The 21,659-nt window shown below is 37.4% G+C and overlaps 1 protein-coding gene across 23 annotated transcripts in view; it reads right to left on the bottom strand.

The window, feature by feature from the left end:
* TTC13 (tetratricopeptide repeat domain 13) overlaps nucleotides 1-21,659 on the bottom strand; it is a 101,991-nt gene that overhangs the window by 58,380 nt on the left and 21,952 nt on the right. For 8 of the 23 annotated variants that reach the window (XR_012416142.1, XR_010587788.1, XM_073998319.1 and 5 more), the window contains 6 exons: nucleotides 21,548-21,623; nucleotides 17,632-17,702; nucleotides 8,663-8,728; nucleotides 7,080-7,172; nucleotides 4,102-4,218; nucleotides 2,722-2,832 (listed from right to left, as the gene is read on the bottom strand). Coding sequence is in view for 20 of the 23 variants with exons in the window: in XM_005539794.5 (XP_005539851.3) it covers nucleotides 2,722-2,832; nucleotides 4,102-4,218; nucleotides 7,080-7,172; nucleotides 8,663-8,728; nucleotides 17,632-17,702; nucleotides 21,548-21,623 (534 nt within the window). In the remaining 3 variants the exon portion in view is untranslated. The remainder of the gene's footprint in view (nucleotides 1-2,721; nucleotides 2,833-4,101; nucleotides 4,219-7,079; nucleotides 7,173-8,662; nucleotides 8,729-17,631; nucleotides 17,703-21,547; nucleotides 21,624-21,659) is intronic. The other 15 variants (XM_073998021.1, XM_073998066.1, XM_005539795.4 and 12 more) reach the window with 6 other exon arrangements.

Raw genomic sequence — 21,659 nt, 5'->3', positions numbered from 1 at the left:
ATATAGTAAATAAGCAATCACCCACTTAATTAATTTTTAAATTGCTGTTGGCCAAGAGAGACCACCTTTAGGATATAAAAATAGCTCAAACTTATTGGTCCATTTAATACTTGTCTCTAAGGTTAACAAGAGAAACAAAAAAAATCTAAACAAAGTTCATTTATTAATTCAGCCATTTCACTATGAACTCAGTTTTCCAATCTGTGTAACAGGGACACCTTCCACTCCTCCTATACCTCATGGGGATGCCGTTGGGATGAAGGAGACAGTAAGTAACCACTCTAACCTCCTCAGACAGCAGATCTATAAAAACGCAAAGCAAGAGTTCCCATCTATTATACTTGCTGATGCTGCGCTTATGAGCCTGGTGAAAAGGACAGAGCACCAAATAACTTGGTAGTACTAGTTTGCTGAGGGGCTTCTAATGCTCAAAATGAAAGCACTGTTTCTAGGTTCTTATCACGCAGATCTAAAGTAAATCAAAGTGAATTTCAGTTCTTGTGCTGAACTGTGGTTAGTTTCTCTTTTCTGAAAAATTCTCATTTTCAAATACCCCAAAGAGCCCCGTCCACGTTCCTAAACCTGGCTCTACAGTAACAACATTAAAAGTGAAATCGTTTGCATTTGCTTACTTTTAAAAATATTTTCAACCTCTTAATATGAATAGTTTGGTATTTTTTTGTATTTGTAATCTTTTTCTCCTCCATGAGATATTTGAGTAGAGTACTGAGGTTCTGAATTTTTTAAATTTAAGGTGACTGTCAGAGAAGATGAGAGGAACAGAGGGTAGATACAAAATAAACTGGACAAGTCTATCTGGCAGCTGCTCAAAGCATGTTTTAAGAAATTGCTCTCAAAGTCTACGGCTGCCAGTCTGAATCCTGAGCAGAGAGAGAGGTCTTTATTAGGAGCATCCTCCACATACTTCCAAAAGGAATGTGAGGTTTATGAAATAGAATCTGCAAAATTCCTTTGGTTTGGCTTTTAGTGGAATGGGAGTTTTCTTTTAGAATCTGTAAAATTTTTAATTTTCACAGATAAAATAATCTATAATAATTAATATTCGATTCCTGTTTAAAGCTTACAAAGTACTTTTCACATGGAGTATTTTATTGAATCCTCGTGATCACTCCAAGAGGCAGAAAGTAGAATTGTTTCCACTTTACAGACGTGGAAGGAGAAACTGATTGCCCATGGAGCCTGGAGCAAGAGCTCAAACCAAGACCTTTTAACACCAACTTCAGTGCTCTGTCCTTGAAATTCATTATTCCACTAATACGTATTGAGCACCTCCTATGTGACAGGCATTGTCCTTAACACTGAGGATTTGCAATGTGCAGCCTTTTCACAGGTAAACACTCTCCCCACAACCCAAATATATGTATGTCAGATTCTCAAACCACTTTCAATAATAAAATGTCTGTTCTTTCTGTCAGGATACACATCCCTGCCACACACTACTGAATTTCTTCACAGCCTTCAAAGTTCTCGTTAAGTACCACCTTCTGGGGCTCCTATCAGAACGAATCGCTTTTCAGTTGTGCAGGCTGACTCTATTTCGTTCTCAGGCCCATCTGTCTTCCATCAGGTAGCTTGGATGTGTCCTTTGTGAGAGCACCTACTATGTGGCAGGCCTTGAGTGGCACTAAGGAAGCCCAGGTGAGAGAGGCAGCTCCTCATCAGGTTTCAGGCCCCCGGCTTCTGGCACAAGCCTTCTCACGGTGGGTTCCCCGCACAGACTCAGAACATGGAACTGAGTGCCTGGGCAGGAGGAAAGGCCAGGCTACAGGCCACATTTCTGCCCAAACTTTCAGTCAGTTCAGATAGCTTTCTTGTTTCCCTCTACCTCCTCTGCCCAGCAGCCAGGCAGTCCTCAAGTGATACCAATACAGTCAATCTCAGAAGGGTCTCCCAACCTGTCCCTGTGGTCTCTCAAGGAGCTGGGTCAAGTTTCATGCCCACTGACCTAGACCCAAACAATGTCACCCGGTCAGTCCTTCTGTCCCCCATCTCCTCAGCCACCATGCTGTCAGAATCGACTTTCTAAATTACAGATTTGGTCTCAGTGCTGGAACCTATGCATTTTGGCAATCTAGAATTTATAGCTCCTCTGGCCTGCAAATTTGAGTCAAAATGCTTAGCACAGTACTCCAGGATAAGGACCTGCCCTCCACCGACCTTCCAGCTTCATCTCCCTTAAACCACACCCAACTACTTCCCACTCTGTGAACTGCCCATATTTCCATCTCCCCAAGTCTTCACCCACGCTTTCCTCTCTGCCTGATGGGCTTTTCTTCTCCCACTTCCACCCCCTAATCCTACTCAGTCTTCCAGCTCCAGGACAAAGTCCACCTGTTCTTTGGAACTTTCTCTAACTCTGCAGTTCCAGTGAATCTTTCTTATCTACATTTTCAAAGCACTTTGTTTATATTATGTTCTTGAGTATGTTTACCATATGATAAATTATATGTGGAAAAAGCTTTGCAAACTGTATCCTCTATAAAGGTAAAGTATCATTTCTCCCACTTATTAACCTTTGATCCTTTCTCTTTCTGTATCTCCCTCCAGGAACCCAGCAAAGAATAGAAGCTCAATAAATAATAAATATGCTGATTCAGACTACCTTCTACATCAGATCAGCTATCAAGCAAAAGAAATTCCTCCCACCCACAAAAGAGAAGCAGAGTCATCATATGGTACACATATGCACAACACTTTCACCTTCAGAAGTCCTCTGTGAAAGAAAGTTAAACCTTTGTATAGCATAGCTATAGGCTGGTTTTTGTTCAGTTCTAAGGACTGCTGAAAGTCTTCATGGGCTGTTGCATAGTCCTACAAAAAGGAGAGTGGGGGGAAAAATAAAATAGTATTTATTAGATATGTGAACATTTCCTAATTTTTGACTGGTAGAGAAAAAATATCTCAATTTATCCTCTGCCCTTTTTGGCTTCAAAGGAAACATTTTTTGATACTATATATTGGTTAAATGCTTATGCTACTCATTCAAATAGTTGGGAGCTTTTTAAGAAAAGCAATTGTGAGAAAAACTCACAAAGGTTTAATTAAGCACTCTGTCTTAACTACAAAAAAATTTATCTCAAATAGTATTATAGTAATAATCTGTTAGAGAAATTTCTGGTACTAGCATTTTATCATACTGGATAGTTCCAAAATAATTGTGCCACAGATTAACATTAAAAGGTGTTATGCTGAGACTCTTTTAATATATTTTCTTTGGCACAGAAAATTGTTATTTAAAGTACTATAAGCCACAGAAATAATTGTGGCAATCATAAATGTCACTCTGATGATAAAAGACAACCTTGTTAGGCTTGGGTCACTTACATAGAGAAGCTATAGTCTGGAAAGCCATGCTAGTTCAGGGTATGTTTCTTGGGTTGTGAAACCCAAAGAAATTCGAATTGTACCTCTAAGTTTAATAATCACATTGACAACATGCACACCTGCTTCTCTATGATGACATTTGCAAGAAAGATTGACATACAATCCACAAACTAAATTTATCTTTCTCTTTTTTTAATGCCAGTCCAGAATTAGTTATTGCTGACAGCTCAAACAAGAAAATGTTTTTAGTATTTAATGTTCTCCACCGGGTTTAATTTCAGCTACAGAAAATGCTTTCATAATTCTTTACTTTTATTTATTTATTTATTTTTTTTTTTTTTTTGAGACGGAGTCTCGCTCTGTCGCCCAGGCTGGAGTGCAGTGGCAGGATCTTTGCTCACTGCAAGCTCCGCCTCCCGGGTTCACACCATTCTCCTGCCTCAGCCTCCCGAGTGGCTGGGACTACAGGCGCCCGCCACCTCGCCCGGCTAATTTTTTTGTATTTTTAATAGAGTCTAGGTTTCACTATGTTAGCCAGGTCTCGATCTCCTGACCTCCCGATCTTCCTGCCTCGGCCTCCCAAAGTGCTGGAATTACAGGTGTAAGCCACCGCGCCCAGCCTATAACTCTTATGACACAGATATATTACTAAACAGCCAAAGCCCAAATCTATCAAAGAGTCACTTCCTGAGGTCAAGGGAAAAATGAAATTTTCATCATCATAAAAAGAAATACTTCAAGACAAAAACAAGTCACCTCTGATATGAAGTACAAGGTTCCCCGATGTCTGTACAGCCGTGCTGAAGGCTGCAGTTGGATAGCTTTAGTGAGGTCATTCACTGCTTCATTAATTCGTCCCAGAGGGGACAGAATCTAGAAATCCCAAACATGTAATCAGGAAAAATACCAATGACCAACCCTAAAATCCCAATGTTTTTGACTCTTCAATTCCACTTCACCCTACTCCACTCACAAAATTACTCTCAGCAGGCTGCAATCCTTGACCCCATATACTATGTGGTGGTGTTCAAAGTCAACCACCTGAGGTGCCACTAATCTTTGTCCAGTCAAGCAGGAGGCTGATGAACTATGACTGCAGCAACTGCCTTGTCACTATTTCACATTCTGGGTTGTACCAGATGTTACTTTTCTTACAATGTGATTTTTTTTTCTTGACTTTACCTTTTAAATCAAAATTTGGCATATATACACAAAGATGTCAAAATTAACCTGAAAGATAACTTTGAACCATTAAAATAGACAAATTATTGGACACAGATTAGAGTCCTCCATGGACTTTAGCTCTGTCCTCTATGGTAAGAAGAGCTGAATGACAACTCTTAAGATTCCAGATGCTCTTTAAGCCCTTTTGTGTAACAACTTTTAACTCATGAGTCATGATCTGCAGAGTAGGAGGAAAAATATCTGCAAGCCTGTTTGGAAAAGCTCTTTTGAGCCAGCAATCAGTTGTATTCAGGCAACATGAAAATACAGAAGACAGTTCAGAATGCAAAAGTAAACCAAAAAGACATAAGAAAATCCAAAGTGGGTATCAGTGTTCATGCAATCAAGCCCCAGCACTTTATCCTGAATAAACGTCCTTAAATTAGGGTTTTTTTGTTGTTGTTTTAGAGACAGGGTCTCACTCTGTCACCCAAGCTGGAATGTAGTGGAACAATCACAGCTCACTGTAACCTCGGACTCCTGGACTCATGCAATCCTCCTACCTCAGCCTCTTGAGTAGTTTAGGCTACAGGGTCATGCCATCATGCCCTGCTAACTTATTTTTTAAAATTTGTTTGCAGAGGTAGGGGTCTCACTACATTGACCAGGCTCGTCTTAAACTCTTGGCCTTGAGCAATCCTCCTGTGTTGGCCTCCCAAAATTTTGGGATTACAGGCATAAACCACTACGCCCAGCCTATTCTATCCTTATTAGACAGATTATTTCTACCAAATTTTATAATTTCCTACTCTAAAATCAGCGAGAGAGAGGATTCGGGCAGGCCTATCACCAGTAGTAAGCATGATAGCTCAGAAAGAGGAAAGAAATTGAATATAAGCCTGAGAATTCAAAAAGCACAGTGGGCTGGGATTGTATTTTGGAAGGAAAATCATCCCTCCTGAGTTTATCAACCCCTAGGTACATAACTGAATTATCATATCCCAGCACAACAATCAATATGCATAAGAATGAGTAACTTTAAAAAGTTAACTTATGTTCATCAAATATAGAATATTTCAGAAAGCATGAAAGTGAAAGATTTCTCATAAAATGACTTCTGACATATATAAATGGTATGTTATAATTTAGCTGGAAAATTCAGTATGTAGTAACATTATTGCCCAATAATGCCAGAAAAAGAGAATATTATTATACATAAGACAATTAAAAAGTATTTTTCTAATTACCAATTCCATTCTGATAAACAGTAGCTTTTTATTAGATATGCGAATTGTAAAGACCTGTTAAATAATTCTTACCTAAATATACTTAATTTAATTCATGATTTACCAGATTTTAACACAAACCAGAGTAATATAGGGGAAAAAGCATCAGTCCCCTCTCCCAGAAGCAGATGATCACCAAAGTTGTCACCAAATTAGCCACTAAACACCAACTAAATACCAGCAAGTCTCAAGCAGTGATAAACTATAGTCACTTAACCCTTAGGGTTACAATTCAAAATAGGAAAGATGTAAGAAATGAAATCATTCATTAAGAAAGATTTTATTCAAAAAGCCAAATCCCCAACAAAACAAAAATTCACTTTAAGAGACTGAACTGTAAGACACAATAATCTTGAGAACAAAAATATCATAAATACAGTTTTTAAATTCTTACACCCTTAGCACTTCCTTTGCTAGTTTTCTCTCCCAAAAGAGAAAATAAAAAGTAATTTTTTCTTTAGTTCAACCATGAGATCATATCAGATGATTAAAAGTTGTTTTATTCAGACTAAATACAGTAACACATATCAAGCCTAGATAGCTTATTATTTTCAGAAAGTAAAATAAACAAATTTCACTTAAAAACATAAAACAGAATGCCTTTGTACAGACTCTCTTCCCTGCACTGAACACTCTCCTCCATCTTGTCCCCATCACACCATGGGATTGCATCAGCTCCAGCCTCGCTTCCTCTGATGGCCTCAGCAAACACTCCTAACATTCCCCTTCTTCTCTTCTCAAAGAAGCACCTCCTGTGTCTACTTGAGCCAGTCCTACATGGCATCTTCACCACATGTTATCTGTCTCTATGTCAAGTTCCATTAAGATGTGGCTGTAATCATCCACTTGATCTATGTGTCCACGCAGCTAGGTCTATCTCATAAGAATTACAGGTAAGTGCTTACACACATACACATCAGCAGAATGAACACTTCCAAGGGCTGTGAATTCTAGTTTGACAAACAGTTATATCAAGTTTTGCTAGAGTAGGTCACATATACAGTAAATATGTGTTATGTTTTTCAATGAATATCTATAGAAGTAGTATACATCATAACCACATATTTTCATACTAAATATTACTCTTCTGTGTTAGTTCAGGAATATCACTCGGTCCATAGTTTTCTAGTAATTTCAACCATGCTTAAAGGCATTAAGTACCTACATAGAAAAACATAAGAGTTTTAAGGGAGCATTAAAATTTACAAGTAATAAAATGATAGGAAAAATATTGGGATTCAACTATTCCAATAACGACAGAGGGAAAAAGAAAACCACACTCACTTCTGCTCGCTGCTCAAATACCTCTGGACGATCTGGTTCCAAGGTAATTACTCGGCTCAGTTCGAACAGAGCAAGCTCAGCATTCTTAATGTCCTTGAAAAGGCATTAGCTTAGTATGAGACATACTGTTACTCAAAACCAGGCTGAAAAGATTTTCTGAGAAAACTAATAATTTAGTAATGATAATTGTTTAAAAATAAATATGAACTTCACTTCTATGTAAGAGATGTGCCATGTCAAATCAGTCATGATATTACAATTATTTAACTCACTCAAGTCTATCTACTTACTCACAACAATAACATGTTAGACCCGGCTACCTATCACAAGTTCCACAGATGGCAGGATATTATCTAAACTTAATCTACTTAAACATGGAATCAACGAATCTCAATGGATGAGTATGTGGATACCAGCACGTGAAATGATGCTGACCAGTGGCAATGGGGGAACAGAAATGGGTCAAGATAGTATCTATCAAAAACATAAGCCTATAAATCTATATCTTAAGAAGTTTAGGTAAATTCTCTTTAACATTTGCATGTTACTTTTACATTAAAAATGCATGTGTAACTTTTTATTAAATATACACGCAAATTTAATCTCAAGATGTATAATTTTAAAAGATGTGAATTAGGAAGAGGCAGCTCTGAACTTTACTAGTGCAACTTCAACCTGGTCATTTATTGATGCTCTGAGTAAAATATCGTTTCCTTCCTAAGCACTTCCATCATTCCCAATTCTGAATTCATTCTCAGTCCTCTATGTCTCAGAAGTATACAGATACACAAAGTTTCTCCAGTGGGCCAGCACAAGGTTAGTACAATATTAATTGTAATATGTTATAAATTGTAATAAAATAAAAATGTTAAACATTTAATATTTTTAATGTAAAAGTTGCAAAAGTGGTATTGCTCTCTCAAAGCACAATTTCACACAAATATTTTTAGTATACAATAAGACAATAGAAAAAGTTTGCATATAATGTCCTAGACTAAAAATTTGGAAAACTGAACTTACACCATTTCGTGATTTACTATATAATTTCAGGAGTCTTCATTTTTATACCGTAGTACCTTTGCTTGTGTAAAATATGATTATTATAGTCCTCCTCCAGCCTTCCTCAAAGAAATAAGGGGAATAATTTGATTACAGCTACAAATATATTATACCTATGTGCAAAAAGTATAAAATATAACAAATAAAAATAAATTTTACACACTTTAAAAAAACCTTTTGTTCTTTCATCAACCTTTAATAATTGTGAAAGGAACTCAAACTCTAAGTCCTAGTTCACTATTGATGCCCAGTCTCCACTTGGACCATTGAATATCTCTTAGGAATGCAAGCAGGTTCTCATGCTTTTCTTAGTCTATCCAGTTTATCAAAGTTTACTTCAGAAGATCTGGGTGGAAATCCCCAGTCCACCACTTACTAGCTGCCATTTTCTCATCTGTGAACTGGAACGATAGATACCACTCCACATGCCATCAAGGGTCAATGAACAGTAGCAGTTCTAGCAAAACCCTGGTCTGTGTCAGATCATGTAGGCGCTATGGCAATCGTAACTATTACATACTCACATGTAGTCCCTTCTTTCCATAGGCTATCCCTCGGCCATAAATTGCACTAACCAGATCAGGCTCCTCCTAGTCAGACCAAAACAGAAACACGTCAAAAACCATAAACAAAACAAAACAAAAAATCAGTTTCTGCTTAAAGCATGTTAATGCCACAAGTGACAGCTCTACTTCTTTATGCTACCACCACTCATAAGTCAATATGCAGTCTCCAACCTGAAAAGCCTATATTCTTAAAGCTCATTTGAATGAAATGTGACAAAAGTTTCATGTTGAAAGAAATAACAAAGAGAGGAGAAGGGAACCAACATTACAGAGCAATATGCTGGTTTCTTTCACAGAGTCATCCTATTTAAAATGCAATCCTCTCAACAACTCTGGCAGCATCAGCAATCATGTCTTACAGAGAAGGTGGCTCAGAGGGGTAAAGAGATGTGAGCAAAGGATTGGGTAATGCCTGTAACTAGTGTGTTTCCTTTCATATATCCATGAAATAACCTGAAGAGGAAAGAACCACTCAGTGCCAATACAATGACGAACTAGAAATGAGGCTGCGCTGAAATCTGTTGGAAATTAATCCAACCCTTCATACTAATGGGTCGAAATAAAAAACCAGACTCTTTTTGTAGCCTGCTCCCATGCTTTCTCTGGTTATTCTGCAATCCAGATTGCAGAATAGGTGGAAGAAACACCTATTAGGACCAAGGACAAAACATCTGTTCATCCCGGCCATTGAGTCCTTCCTTACATACAGGTTAGTTGGTGAGTGAATGAAATTGCCTCTCATCTACATTTAGCCTCTACAATTTTTACTTCTCTGAATGGTTTGCTATACAGTTAAGAAAGAAGAATAAACAGCCACCTCTGGCTATAAGGTCCTGGGTGGAAGTATTGCACTGCTAAGGGATTTCATAGAACAGCACTGGATTCTCCAGAAAGAAACTTTGCAAAAACTTGATAGATTAATCTATTGTTCAGTTTCATATCTGAGCTAGGGTATCTGCCAGTATTGTAGAAAATGAACACATCCACTTCAATGATGAGTAAATGGGAAAAAATAAAGGAGAAGATAACACTCATTTAAATTTTCTTAAAAGCTACTCAAATAGAATGAGATGCATCTATATCCAGTGGTAAACCGGCATATCACTAGCCACAACCCAGACAGCAGATTGGACTACATGGTGTATGAAAAATTGCAAAATTTAAACTAAACAATTTTAGGTTTCTAGCTTATCTTAGAACATCAAAAGATTCAACAAACATAGGCCCACATGTTGGCATTCTCACACAGCAATAAATACTTGACTAGAGCTAAGCACTGGCTGTCTCTTTAGATGAGAGGTACAAGTCCATCAGTTCACCACAGGGCCTACCCATCGCAGCCACACTGTGCCAACTCTCTTTGCTCATGTTACCTCCCTGGCCCCTATAAAGTTCTGGATTTATAGGTTATAACTTATATGTAACTGGCATAGAGGTCGCCATGCTATTTGCTAAGTGGGGCGGGGAACAGTACATGTTATAGACCTACAGAAAGATGGTATTTACATTTCATAAATCATACTTATACATGATTGTATGAGCCATTATGTGCACAGAAAGAAACTCTCCAAAATGCTACCAGGAATTTCCTCTGGGGAGTGAGATTACTAGATATATTCCCATTGCACTTAATACATTGTTATATTCCTGTTAATTGTTTAAAACAGACATGCTCATTTATAACCAGAAAAAAATATGTTTTAAGTAATACATGTTTCACTGTAAAAATTTCAGAAAATGAAGAAAAGTACCAAGCAGAAAGTAAAGGAGCCCTATAAGCCTGCCCCCCAGAGATAAGAACTTTAAACGCTGAAATATTTTTCCTGGCTTAAAGGAAGGCAGAATAAGTTGTTTGGATGGAGAAAGGATACAGGTGTCAGGGGGAAAAGGGGAGCAGGATAAAAGGGAACCTATTGAGGAATTAAAAGTAATACTGGCTTCATGCTTTTCTGTAGCAAAAAAGCCAGAAGACAGAACAGTCAATGGTTGAACAGAACCCTGGCCAGGCTGGTGTGGGAGTCAGTGAGCCCAGGGAGCTCATCCTCTAGAGCAGGGGTGTCCAATCTTTTAGCTTCCCTGGGCCACATTGGAAGAAGAACTGTCTTAGGTCACACATAAAATACTTTAACACTAATGATAGCTAATGAGTTAAAAAAAAAAAAAAAAAGATCTCATAATGTTTTAAGAAACTTTACAAAGCTGTGTTGAGCCACGTTCAAAGCCATCCTGGGCTGCATCTGGCCCATGGGTTGGACAAGCTTGCTTAAGGTAACATCGATCTCCAGGAAGAACCAAACCTATGCTCAGATTTGTTATGGTTCAAAATATATTATCTGAGCTGCTTTTCTCCTAACTGAGAAAAAACTTTACTCCAGATGACCAAGAGGTGAAACAGAAAAATATGTAAATAAGCAGTTATTCTACTAATACAACTGGCATCCCCGCACACCCATGGCCGAGGCTGGTGCTCTGGTATCCTCCTGCTCTTCAGCTCATACACCCCTCACTAAATCCTGGCCATCTCACCTCCTGAACAGATCAGCATCCACCCGCCCACTCCATCAGCCACTACCCTATTCTAAGCCTTCTTCTCTCACCTAGGATATTGTGATCACCTTACCTGTTCTCATTTCTTCCAATCTATTCTCCAGATACACACCAAGAGTTATCTAACACTAAGGTCTCATCATATCACTTCCGTAATTGAAATTATTCAGTGACTCCCCAACACCTAATACTGTGACATTCAAACTTTTTCAACTCCAAATCACTGAAATACATTTTACATTACAACCCAGTACACACATACACATGTGCACGATATATACACACACGTATTAGAAAACAGTTTCACTGGGTTACACCTAGGACTTACTGTACACTATGGAATCTGATATTCTCTAGTCCAGCATATTTCACTTAAAAAAAAAAAGTGTTAATCTTAACTTGTCAATTAATTTCAGGACCCACTAAAGGGCAGCAACCCACAAAAAAAAAAAAAAAAAAAAAAAAGTAACATCTAAATGGCTCTGCAGAAAATATTAATCATTTTCCTGCCTTACTGTTCAGCCTCATCTCCTTCCTCTTTTTTTTTTCTTTTTTTTTCATAAAGACAGGGTCTCACTCTGTCACCCATGCTAGAGTGCCGTGGTGCAAGCCTAACTCACTACAGCCTCAAACTCCTGGGCTCAGGTGATGCTCCCACCTCAGGCTATTTTAGAATTTTTTTGTAGAGATGGAGGTCTCACTTTGTTGCCCAGGCTGGTCTCAAACTCCCGGGCTCAAGCGATCCTCCTGCTTCAACCTCCCAACATGCTGGGGTTACAGGCATGAGCCACCACACCCAGCTTCATTTCATACCCCAGAAATCAGAACTATTTAATAATTCCCTACATACAAGATGCTTTCCCAAATGCAGTGCATTTGCAAATGCTATCCCCTCTGTCTGAAACACTCACCCATTGCCTTGGTCCCCATGAAATTCCTTTCATCCCTTAAGTCTAAGCTCATACACCACCTGTGGATTCCTTGCAGACTCCCCTAGAAAATAAATATGCTCCTTCTCCTTTATCCCACTGTACACTGTATGGATGTCAGCCACTCATTCCACGATTATTTACTAAGGGCCTACTGTTAGCTATCTCAGGTTCCATGCACTAGGAATACCACACAAAGCCATGCTATTCTTGCCACCTACTAGGAATAGCAAGCAAAAACCAACACAGAAGACAAGAGATTCACCTACCAGATCAAAGTCAGCTCTGTTATGCCTGTTCTTCCCAAAGGGGAAGCAAGCAGGACAACATGGCTAATAATAGTGGGGTGCAGTCAATGGAAAACAAGAACCCGATCCAGGATAACAGGAAGGCAAAGCTCTATGACAGATATACCACAGTGATTAACGTATGGTGGGCCTCTAGCTCTTGCAGCTAGAACATTTTTGTAGCAATAAAAATTTTAAACTTAAAACAATAACAAAAAAGAAACAAACCAAAAAAAACCCAGTCATTCAAGTTTGCAACAACTGAAATATCCGAACACTGACAACTTCCTAAAGGTAGCCATCATCATCTTGACTGCAGGATTGGATGTGTGCCCCACAACAGAGCCCCTCGCATGGGCCTCCCCTCAAGTCACCCCATGGTCTCATCATTACTACAGCACTGAATTGATTACTGTGCTTATCTGTAAAGTATTTAGGTTTTCTGTATTCAATTTATTCTTTCTGTTTATTTATTTATTTATTTATTTTTGAGACGGAGTCTTACTCTGTGGCCCAGTGCAGTGGCGCGATCTCGGCTCACTGCAAGCTCTGCCTTCCGGGTTCACACTATTCTCCCGCTTCAGCCTCCCGAGTAGCTGGGACTACAGGCGCCCGCCACCACGCCTGGCTAGTTTTGTTTTGGTATTTTTAGTAGAAACGGGGTTTCACCGTGTTAGCCAGGATGGTCTTGATCTCCTGACCTCATGATCCACCCGCTTCGTCCTCCCAAAGAGATGAGATTACAGGCCTGAGCCACCGCGCCCGGCCCAATTTATTCTTTCTTTTTAGAATTTTTTCCTAACAGTCAAGAAGGACATATACTTACTGTGGCTGTTATATCTACAGTCCAGTATCAAGCGTTCCTAAATTTAAGTAACAGATTTTATTACTTTTAATAGTTGATACTTTATTTATTATTTTTTCTATCATTAGCTAAAAAGCCAAAAACTTTTCTTTATGGAATGCCATAGTAAATTTCTGGGTTTTTCCAAATAAAAACCAATGTTTATTTCTAAAAACAAATTAGGCTCTGAAGAGCAATTTTTCAAAATATTTTTATAATATTTATACTTTATAAAGTTTTCAGAAACTTTTTCAAAAGTTTCTTTAAAAAGTTTCTATACTCTTAAACTTAAAAAGAGTGAAATGAAAATGAATACTTCAATCTTCCAATTTTACTTTATGCAACTGCAAAATCATGGTATAACAGTTGCCTAAATGGTGTTGTGTCTACTTAGATGTCTCAATTCTCAAAAAAAAAGTCTAATATATTATTCTCATTTTATTACTTATATAGTGACTTTAAATTTTACAGTATTTACTGTATTTACCACTATAAGGCTGGCTTTTTATTAAAACTGGAAAGTCACTGGATCTAAAAACAAACAAGTCGAAACAGTCAGTAGATAAGCAATGTAAAGAGGATTAGATTTCACCTAAGTGATGAACACATGTATCTGCATAAAGGATGTTATTAAAAATTCTGTGCAGAGGAATGTTTTCAATTTTGTATGCTAATGTAAAATAAGAAATAATGTTCTTTTACAAGTTCAGTTCCACTGGAATCAGATCAAAATCAGATGAGCTCAAGATCACACAATGAAGCAAAGGCCAAACTGCCTCATAAAATTGTTGAAGCATTTATGTTATACCCATCCCTGCATGGGGACCAAAGCAACACAGAAATCAGGAACAAGTTCTACTTTTCAACTCAAGAACACTATTATTGATGCATTGACACACGTGGAAGTGACTTCAGGGCATTGGCATAGAGGCAACACTAACTTATAAGCTTTAAAAATCAAGAGTTTCCAATGCAGACCGACATCTATTAAACCCTGTCATTGTGCTCAGTTAGAAACCTTGATACTTCTATAAAGGAAAATCAAACCACAGGGAATACACATTCCAATAAACACTTTGAAACACCAAGGATTATGGAAATATTTCCCAGGTTTGTCACCTGCTGGTGAAACCAAGACAACAGGAAAGGTATAAGAGCTTTATATCAAAAAGTCATTCTGGAGTTAAAGTACCCTTTATATGTAGATTTGAACTTCATATTAAATGAGCTTATCAAAATAGCAATTCTAATAAAATCCAAGCCCCCGAGTCCCCATTTGTTGCCTGATTCTATAAACAGAATCATATTCCATGCTCTGCTGCTTCATACTGGAGTTCATGAGCTGTCTCATTAAAAAAAAAAAAAAAATTTGCCAAGAGTTAATGAACTCAAAAAACACAAAAAATCTGTGCATGAATAGCTACCACTTTGTAGATCTGTTAAAAGTCATTTACTGGCTTAAAAATACTGCATTTTTGCATATCTAGAAGGTCCTGCAAGGAACAGGTAAAAATGTATTAGCATATACAGAGAAAAATGGTTCTCAAGTGATATTTAGTTCAGGAACAACCTGAAGAATGAAAAGTAGTACAGCAACATCTGTATATACTTGAAGAAAAGCTTTATCACTATTCTGAAATATTGGATATGAAAAAGTATGATTGAGATAAAAATGTATTTCATACTGCAAGAAATTTTATCACTACGTTTGCCAACAAAAGAAAAAACAAACAAAACAAAAAAGAAAAGAGTAATTAGATTTAGAGAATAATCATATGTGTAATATATAATTTAAAGAGACTGATTTATGCAAATTATGATTCATGATGAAAAAAGGAGTTTCAGTCAATTGGAGAAGCAGCAAGAACTATTCTTTGGACATTTGCTACCACCTACTTTTATAGTGTCTTGATGACACTAGCTATCGAGAATTTGATGAAATCAACAGAAAACTCAAACAGAGACTGTGTGCATCACTTTCAAACATAAACTCGAATATAGAAAAGTTTTGTCCAGAAAAGTAGGATCAAGTTTCTTATTAAAATTTTTGAAAACAATGTTAGCATTTAACATCGAATCTTGGTATTTCCTTTCTTTTTTTCAGAGACAGGTTCTTGCTCTCTAGCTGGAGTGTAGAATCTTCGAATTTTCTATTTCTTATCAGTCATAAAATATAAAGAAAATGTGACAGATTTTCACAAAGTTTTATCTGGATGCCTCCAAATTATTCTTGCTTACCCATGTGCCATGCAAATATTATTTCCACATGTGCCATGATGTGGAAAGAGCTGGGAAGCACTGAGGTAAAGGGTAAGGGAAGAGAAATCACCGAGAAAAGCACCAGCAGGAAAGCCAAGGGCATTCTTGCTGCTATATAAAAATATGTTATACATGACCACCCAGTTCATTCTTCTGCATTTGAACTTTCCACTGCCTTCATCCCTGCCCCATCGATAGTCTGAAATGCCAGTAAAGCAGTCCAACCTTATAATCCACACATTCTCAAAGAGAGATTTCCCAGCTGAAAGCAACCCATTGTATCACAGATTGATGAAAATGCGGTATCACATTTCAATACATTATCTTCTTTGCACCAAGAGAAAAATGCTAATATACTTTCTGAACATAACTGCAAGAGAAATGTCTTACAACTATAAATGGACAAAACAAAGGCATATTATAGAGCCATTAAAAATAAGATTGTAGAAAAATACTGAAAAACATTTATAGCATAGAATTAAGTGAAAAAGTAATACAAAACAGTACATACATTCAGATTATAAAACAACTGCATACCTTGAAAAGGCATAAATAAAAAATTTAAACATGTTAAAGTGGCAGAATTCGAAAATTTTTTATTATTTAAAATATTTTCTTTAACAGTATTATATTGTCTTCAACCACAATGGTAATAACATTTTCAAAAAGTTGAATAAAATAATACATCTGCAAATTCCTATTTTCTGCTGGATTCTACACTCCAGCCTGGTTGCCTTAAATTAACTGATATTTGCTCCTATAAATGCATCAAAACCTCCCTTTCAAACCAGGATCAAGTGTTAACTGTGTAAAAGTGTTTGCTTACCTTTTATAACATTGCCAGTACTTAATAGAAATGTGATTTTTAAAACTATCTACAATCTACCCTTTGTACTTTAAATTCCACTGAAGAATAGTGTTCCACATGACCACCCAAATACACTGCTCCTTGGATCCAAAGACCTCAAAGTAATAACTAAAAATATCTCATCAATTGTTTGAGAATGAAGATGTTATCAATATAATTAACCTTACTTTTAAAGAGAAAACAAAAGCAGAGCTAACATTTCAAAGTGGATCATTTAAATTAAGTCTGCCTGCTAGACTGTAAGGTATTTGTTGGCACTTGCTATGATTAACACAGATGAATATACCAGAACAGTACTTTGACTAGCCAAAATTTACTAAGCATTTACTATGTGCCAGGCACTAGGTACTAAGTACTTTAATAGGATATTTCATTTAAACGAAAAAAGAATTTTTTTGGAGGTAGTTATTATTATCTCCATAACTCAGGAGTTTAAATAACTTGGTAGCAGGAAGCACAGTGGATTAGAATTAAGGCATCTCTAGCTCTAAAATCCACGTCTTCTTCACTGTACTTTACTGGAAAGACACATCAACAATCAATAAATGGTTAGGCACCAACAGTGCATACAGTTAAATAATGATACAAGATATAAGGCCAATGATGTTGGGCAGCTACCAGCCTTCTCTGCAACTCTTACACATGTAGTGCTTGCATGTTTTATCTTAACTAGACTTTAGCACAGCCACCAATCAGTAAAGACCCAATACTTCATTAAGGAGTCTCATAATTATACTTTAAGGTGAGAAACATATGTATGAGTAGAAATTAAGTTAATCATGAAGATCAACTCCTGTGTGAAAATAAGTTGGAATTTCAAGAATTTCCAGTGTCCATATCTCATGGGAGATACTGTGGTAGAGAGGAAAGTGAACTGATGCTAATGTTTTTTTAAAGCTTGCATTTGAATCCCATCTCTGCAACTTGATGGTCGGGAGACTATGAGTAAATTGCTTGACCTGATTAGATTCCCTTTTTCTCATTTAAAATGAAGTTTTATTTAAAATCTTTCAAAGATTAAATGAAAGCATGTCACAAGGCCTGGCACCAAGAAAGTGCTCAGTCCATACCAATTTCTTTCGCTTTCTTGTATAATTTAAAAACACGTTGTATTACAGCACTTCAGCTGTGCATTAGTCCATATTTTGGCATGACCATAAACTCGAAATTCCATAAATAAGAAGAAAAATTACCTGAAGCATTGTTGAAAAATGCCGTATTGCTTCATCATAGAGACCACTGCCAATCAAGACGTAAGCAATAGCTGTGAAACAAAATACAAAAATATTAAAGGAAAGAATAAAGTAGCTCAAACTAGAATCAATAACTAACTTCTTTGGTAAATCTCCAAAGGCAGCTCCAAGCACTGGAAGCAGTGAAAGAAAACCTAGAAGTTAATAAGGTGTCAGTGAATTCTTCCACTTTCACCACTCTGCACTTGCTAATCAGCCTTCCAATTCCATTTAGATTTAAATTGTTAAAGTCATCTATAAAATATCTGCCTACAAGAGATACTTATCTTTTTCTAAGCCCATCATTCATTTTCAGATCCCAAATAACCTTTGTGATGTCTCCTAGCTATCACAAAAGCTAGTAATAAGCCTAAATAATGTCCACATAACATGGCAATGTGATTTTTACTGTGAATGTTATGAGAAATACCCAAACAGCATCACAAATTTCAATTCCTGAAAGTGCTAAATTTACTGCCAATTACCTAGTAAGAACAAAAACAGGGACTCAAATATGTTAACATAATGCTTAACTGTGGATAATACAAACCACCATAATGCAATGACAGTCTTTTTCCTACTTCTCCCATTCAAAATATAGTGAAAACGCTACTCAAAGTATACACTAAAGATGAATCATTTTGTATCACATTGTTTAGGAGAGTGGTATTTTGAAATTAGAGCCAGGACAATCTCTGAAAACACAGCAATATTCTGACTAAATTCTGCCACCCATCCAAAAAACAATCTTTGAATTTTCTAGATTACATTACTATCTATAAAATTTGTCCTGACTGCTTAACCCTTAGGCCCCCCAAAATCCTTGAAAAACATTTTATTCATCACTCAACATAACTATTTTGATAACATTTATTTGCAAAAAAGCTTTTCTGTAAAACTTTACTGCAATACCCTTTAGGACCAAATAAGTGTTCAAGAAGACGGGCAACGAAAACTTTTACTGTCATTAAGAGCTTATATTTCCTGACAGTTAAAAGTAGTAAAAACATTAAACAAAGCAGAAATAGATATGAAATGCAGAAAGAGTTTAAAATATATTCATAAATCAATAAAGTAAAAATAAAGTTCATATTGAACACCACAATAATATAAGCACTTCTGGGGGCACTCTTCAAAATAAAAAGAGAGCCCTTTTGCCCTACTTTCTTTGGAAAGATAAATTAAGCCCAAATACATGTTCAGAATGCTGACAATGGATACCATTCAGTTAGCTAACCTCCGGGTAACCAGAGGATACCTTTAGTTTTGGCGGAGGTTGTAGGGGATGGGGGCAGTAATATTAGCAGTGAAAACAGCAGCAAGAATCACAGTGGTTACAGGCATTGCATTCTTAATATGTGTCAGGCATAGTAATATCCTTTACCAGTATTAACTCATTTGCTCCTCCACTGCAATGAGGTAGGTACAATTATTAACCCCATTTTGCAGACAAGGAAATAAAGCAGAAAGTGGTTAAACAAGCTGTCCAAGGACCATAAGCAGAGAGTGAGAGGAAGGCAGCAAGCTGCCTGGCTCCGGAGCCTAACCTCCCAGGGAGCCTGGTACGCTGAGAAAATTCAAGGCAGTTCCCAAACCACTGTGCACTGGAGGGATGGCCAAGTGGCTGAAATTCCTTAATGGTCAGATGAACATGGATAAAAACATAAACTTGTACTTCTTTGAATGCAGGAAGATGACGATTGCGCAGAAAGCCAAGATCTGAGCTCGGATTCTGGCTCTGCCACTCACCAGCCGTGTGATCATGGGGACCTCAGTCACTTCTCATAACTGTCTGGGTCTTGCTTAATATGCCTGTAGAAAATTTTCTTAAAGATTCCTTTCAAATCTAAATTTTTATTTCCTATTTATTATCCTATAATCAGTAAATATCTGTTGAATGAACAAATCAATCAATGAGCCATAAAAACAAATATGATTTTCAGAGATAAATTTTGTACTTTAGGAACATATTTAAATGGCTGTCCACATCGAAGTGATTGAATTCCACTTCAAATCAAATGCAGTTTTCAAATCTCTCCACCTAAAACTCAACATTTTGTGAACAAAACCAGAAGTATCTATTAATGAAAGAATAATCGGCCGGGCGCAGTGGCTTACGCCTATAATCCCAGCACTTTGGGAGGCCGAGGCAGGCAGATCACCAGGTCAAGAGATCGAGACCATCCTAGCTAACACAGTGAAACCCTGTCTCTACTAAAAATACAAAAAAATTAGCCGGGCTTGGTGGTGGGTGCCTGTAGTCCCAGCTACTCAGGAGGCTGAGCCAGGAGAATGGCATGAACCTGGAAGGCAAAGCTTGCAGTGAGCCGAGATTGGGCCACTGCACTCCAGCCTGGGTGACACAGCAAGACTCTGTCTCAAAAAAAAAAAAAAAAGAATAATCATAATCCAAATCTTGTGCAAATACAAATAACTATTAGGATCTAAATTTTGCTGTAGGAGTCTAAAGACATAAAGGAAAAGCTGGTATAACTGGACTTCTCTCAGAAATCTCTACTCACCAGCAACCCCACATCTCTGAGCAATGTATATGTTCACAGATGCCATTTTTTCAAGACAAAATACTGGGTACAAAAGATCGTAGGCCAGCTCAGGCGCTACACTACCCCAGGGTCTACTAGGATTATTCTTGGAGAACAAAACAGACCTGGCACATATCAGGCTCTGAACTCATTATTTAATAAATAAATACTACTCTAAGTAGAATCCAAGGACTTCAGAAAAGACTAGATCTGATGTCTTAAAGGGCAGTCGTCAAAGCCTCCTCAAAGAATATCACCACAAGGTAATCAGCATTTTCAAAATAGCACTCTGGGAGGCCAAGGCAGGAGATCCCTGGAGCCTAAGAGTTTGATACCAGCCTGGGCAACATGGGGGGTCCTGGTCTCCACAAAAAATAAAAAAAGATTAGCCAGGCACTGTGGTGTGTACCTGTAATCCTACTTATTCAGGAGCCTGAGGCAAGAAGATCATTCGAGCCCAGTTCAAAGTTGTAGTGAGCTATGATTGTACCACTGCACTCCAGCCTGGGCCACAGAGGAAGACCCTACACTAACAGGAAAGAAGCCAGTATAAGGAGCACTTAATCTTAATATCAAACATGTATGGCCATGGTAAGGATAAAATAATTATGCCTAAATTAGATAGAGAAGAATTCCTGCAGGTGCTTTGGGCGACTGGGCCCCATGCGAGAACATGTGCTTCAATAGACTGCCCAGTTGCACTGCTCAGCCCTATATTCAATTTTGTCTCCACTTCTTCAAATGTAAACTCACTAGACAGTGAGGGAAACACACCCAGTGCATATCTGACACTGACAAAATCAGCCTGTTTTAAAACATGCAATGAACACACCAAACTATGTGACTCATGCAGATATGAATGAATTCAATTTTTCTACACCCACATTCTTAGACCCAAAAATAAATGACTAGCCAAATGAGTAAAATAACTTAAAGTTTAAGTTAAAATAACTTCAACATTGCTATTTCACTACACAGAAAAGTAGGTAGTCTGAGATTCTATTCTGCTTTCACTTCTTCATTGCTCACATCTGATGACAGCACACAAATAACCTTTTACTGAATCAGAACAGCTCATAAGACCTCACTGCCATAATTATTAATTTCCATAGAAATGGAGAGCTGAAACAGATTATTCCATCCAAACCTTTTTTTTTTTTTTTTTGACATATAATAAATGGAATGTCACAAGGGCTGAATGCTCCATGCAAGATCAAACAGCTCAAATTGGCAAAGCCAGTCTCTCCACATCTTACCATCCTGTCTTCCTGCTATGCATCTAACCAAAAATTTGAGGCAAATATTACAGGAATATTACCAGATTCAAATCTTACCTAACTCTTCATTTGTGCTGTCATTATCAGTGGCAAATGGAAATCTCTTCTGTTCTGCAATAGACTTGGCCTGGCTCTGGGAAAAAAAAAAAAGAAGCATACATTTTAGCTT

Source organism: Macaca fascicularis, chromosome 1, assembly GCF_037993035.2.
Source record: "Macaca fascicularis isolate 582-1 chromosome 1, T2T-MFA8v1.1".
NCBI lineage: Eukaryota > Metazoa > Chordata > Mammalia > Primates > Cercopithecidae > Macaca > Macaca fascicularis.
Note: the sequence above shows the minus strand (reverse complement) of the source record. Positions and strands in the feature narration are given on the sequence as shown.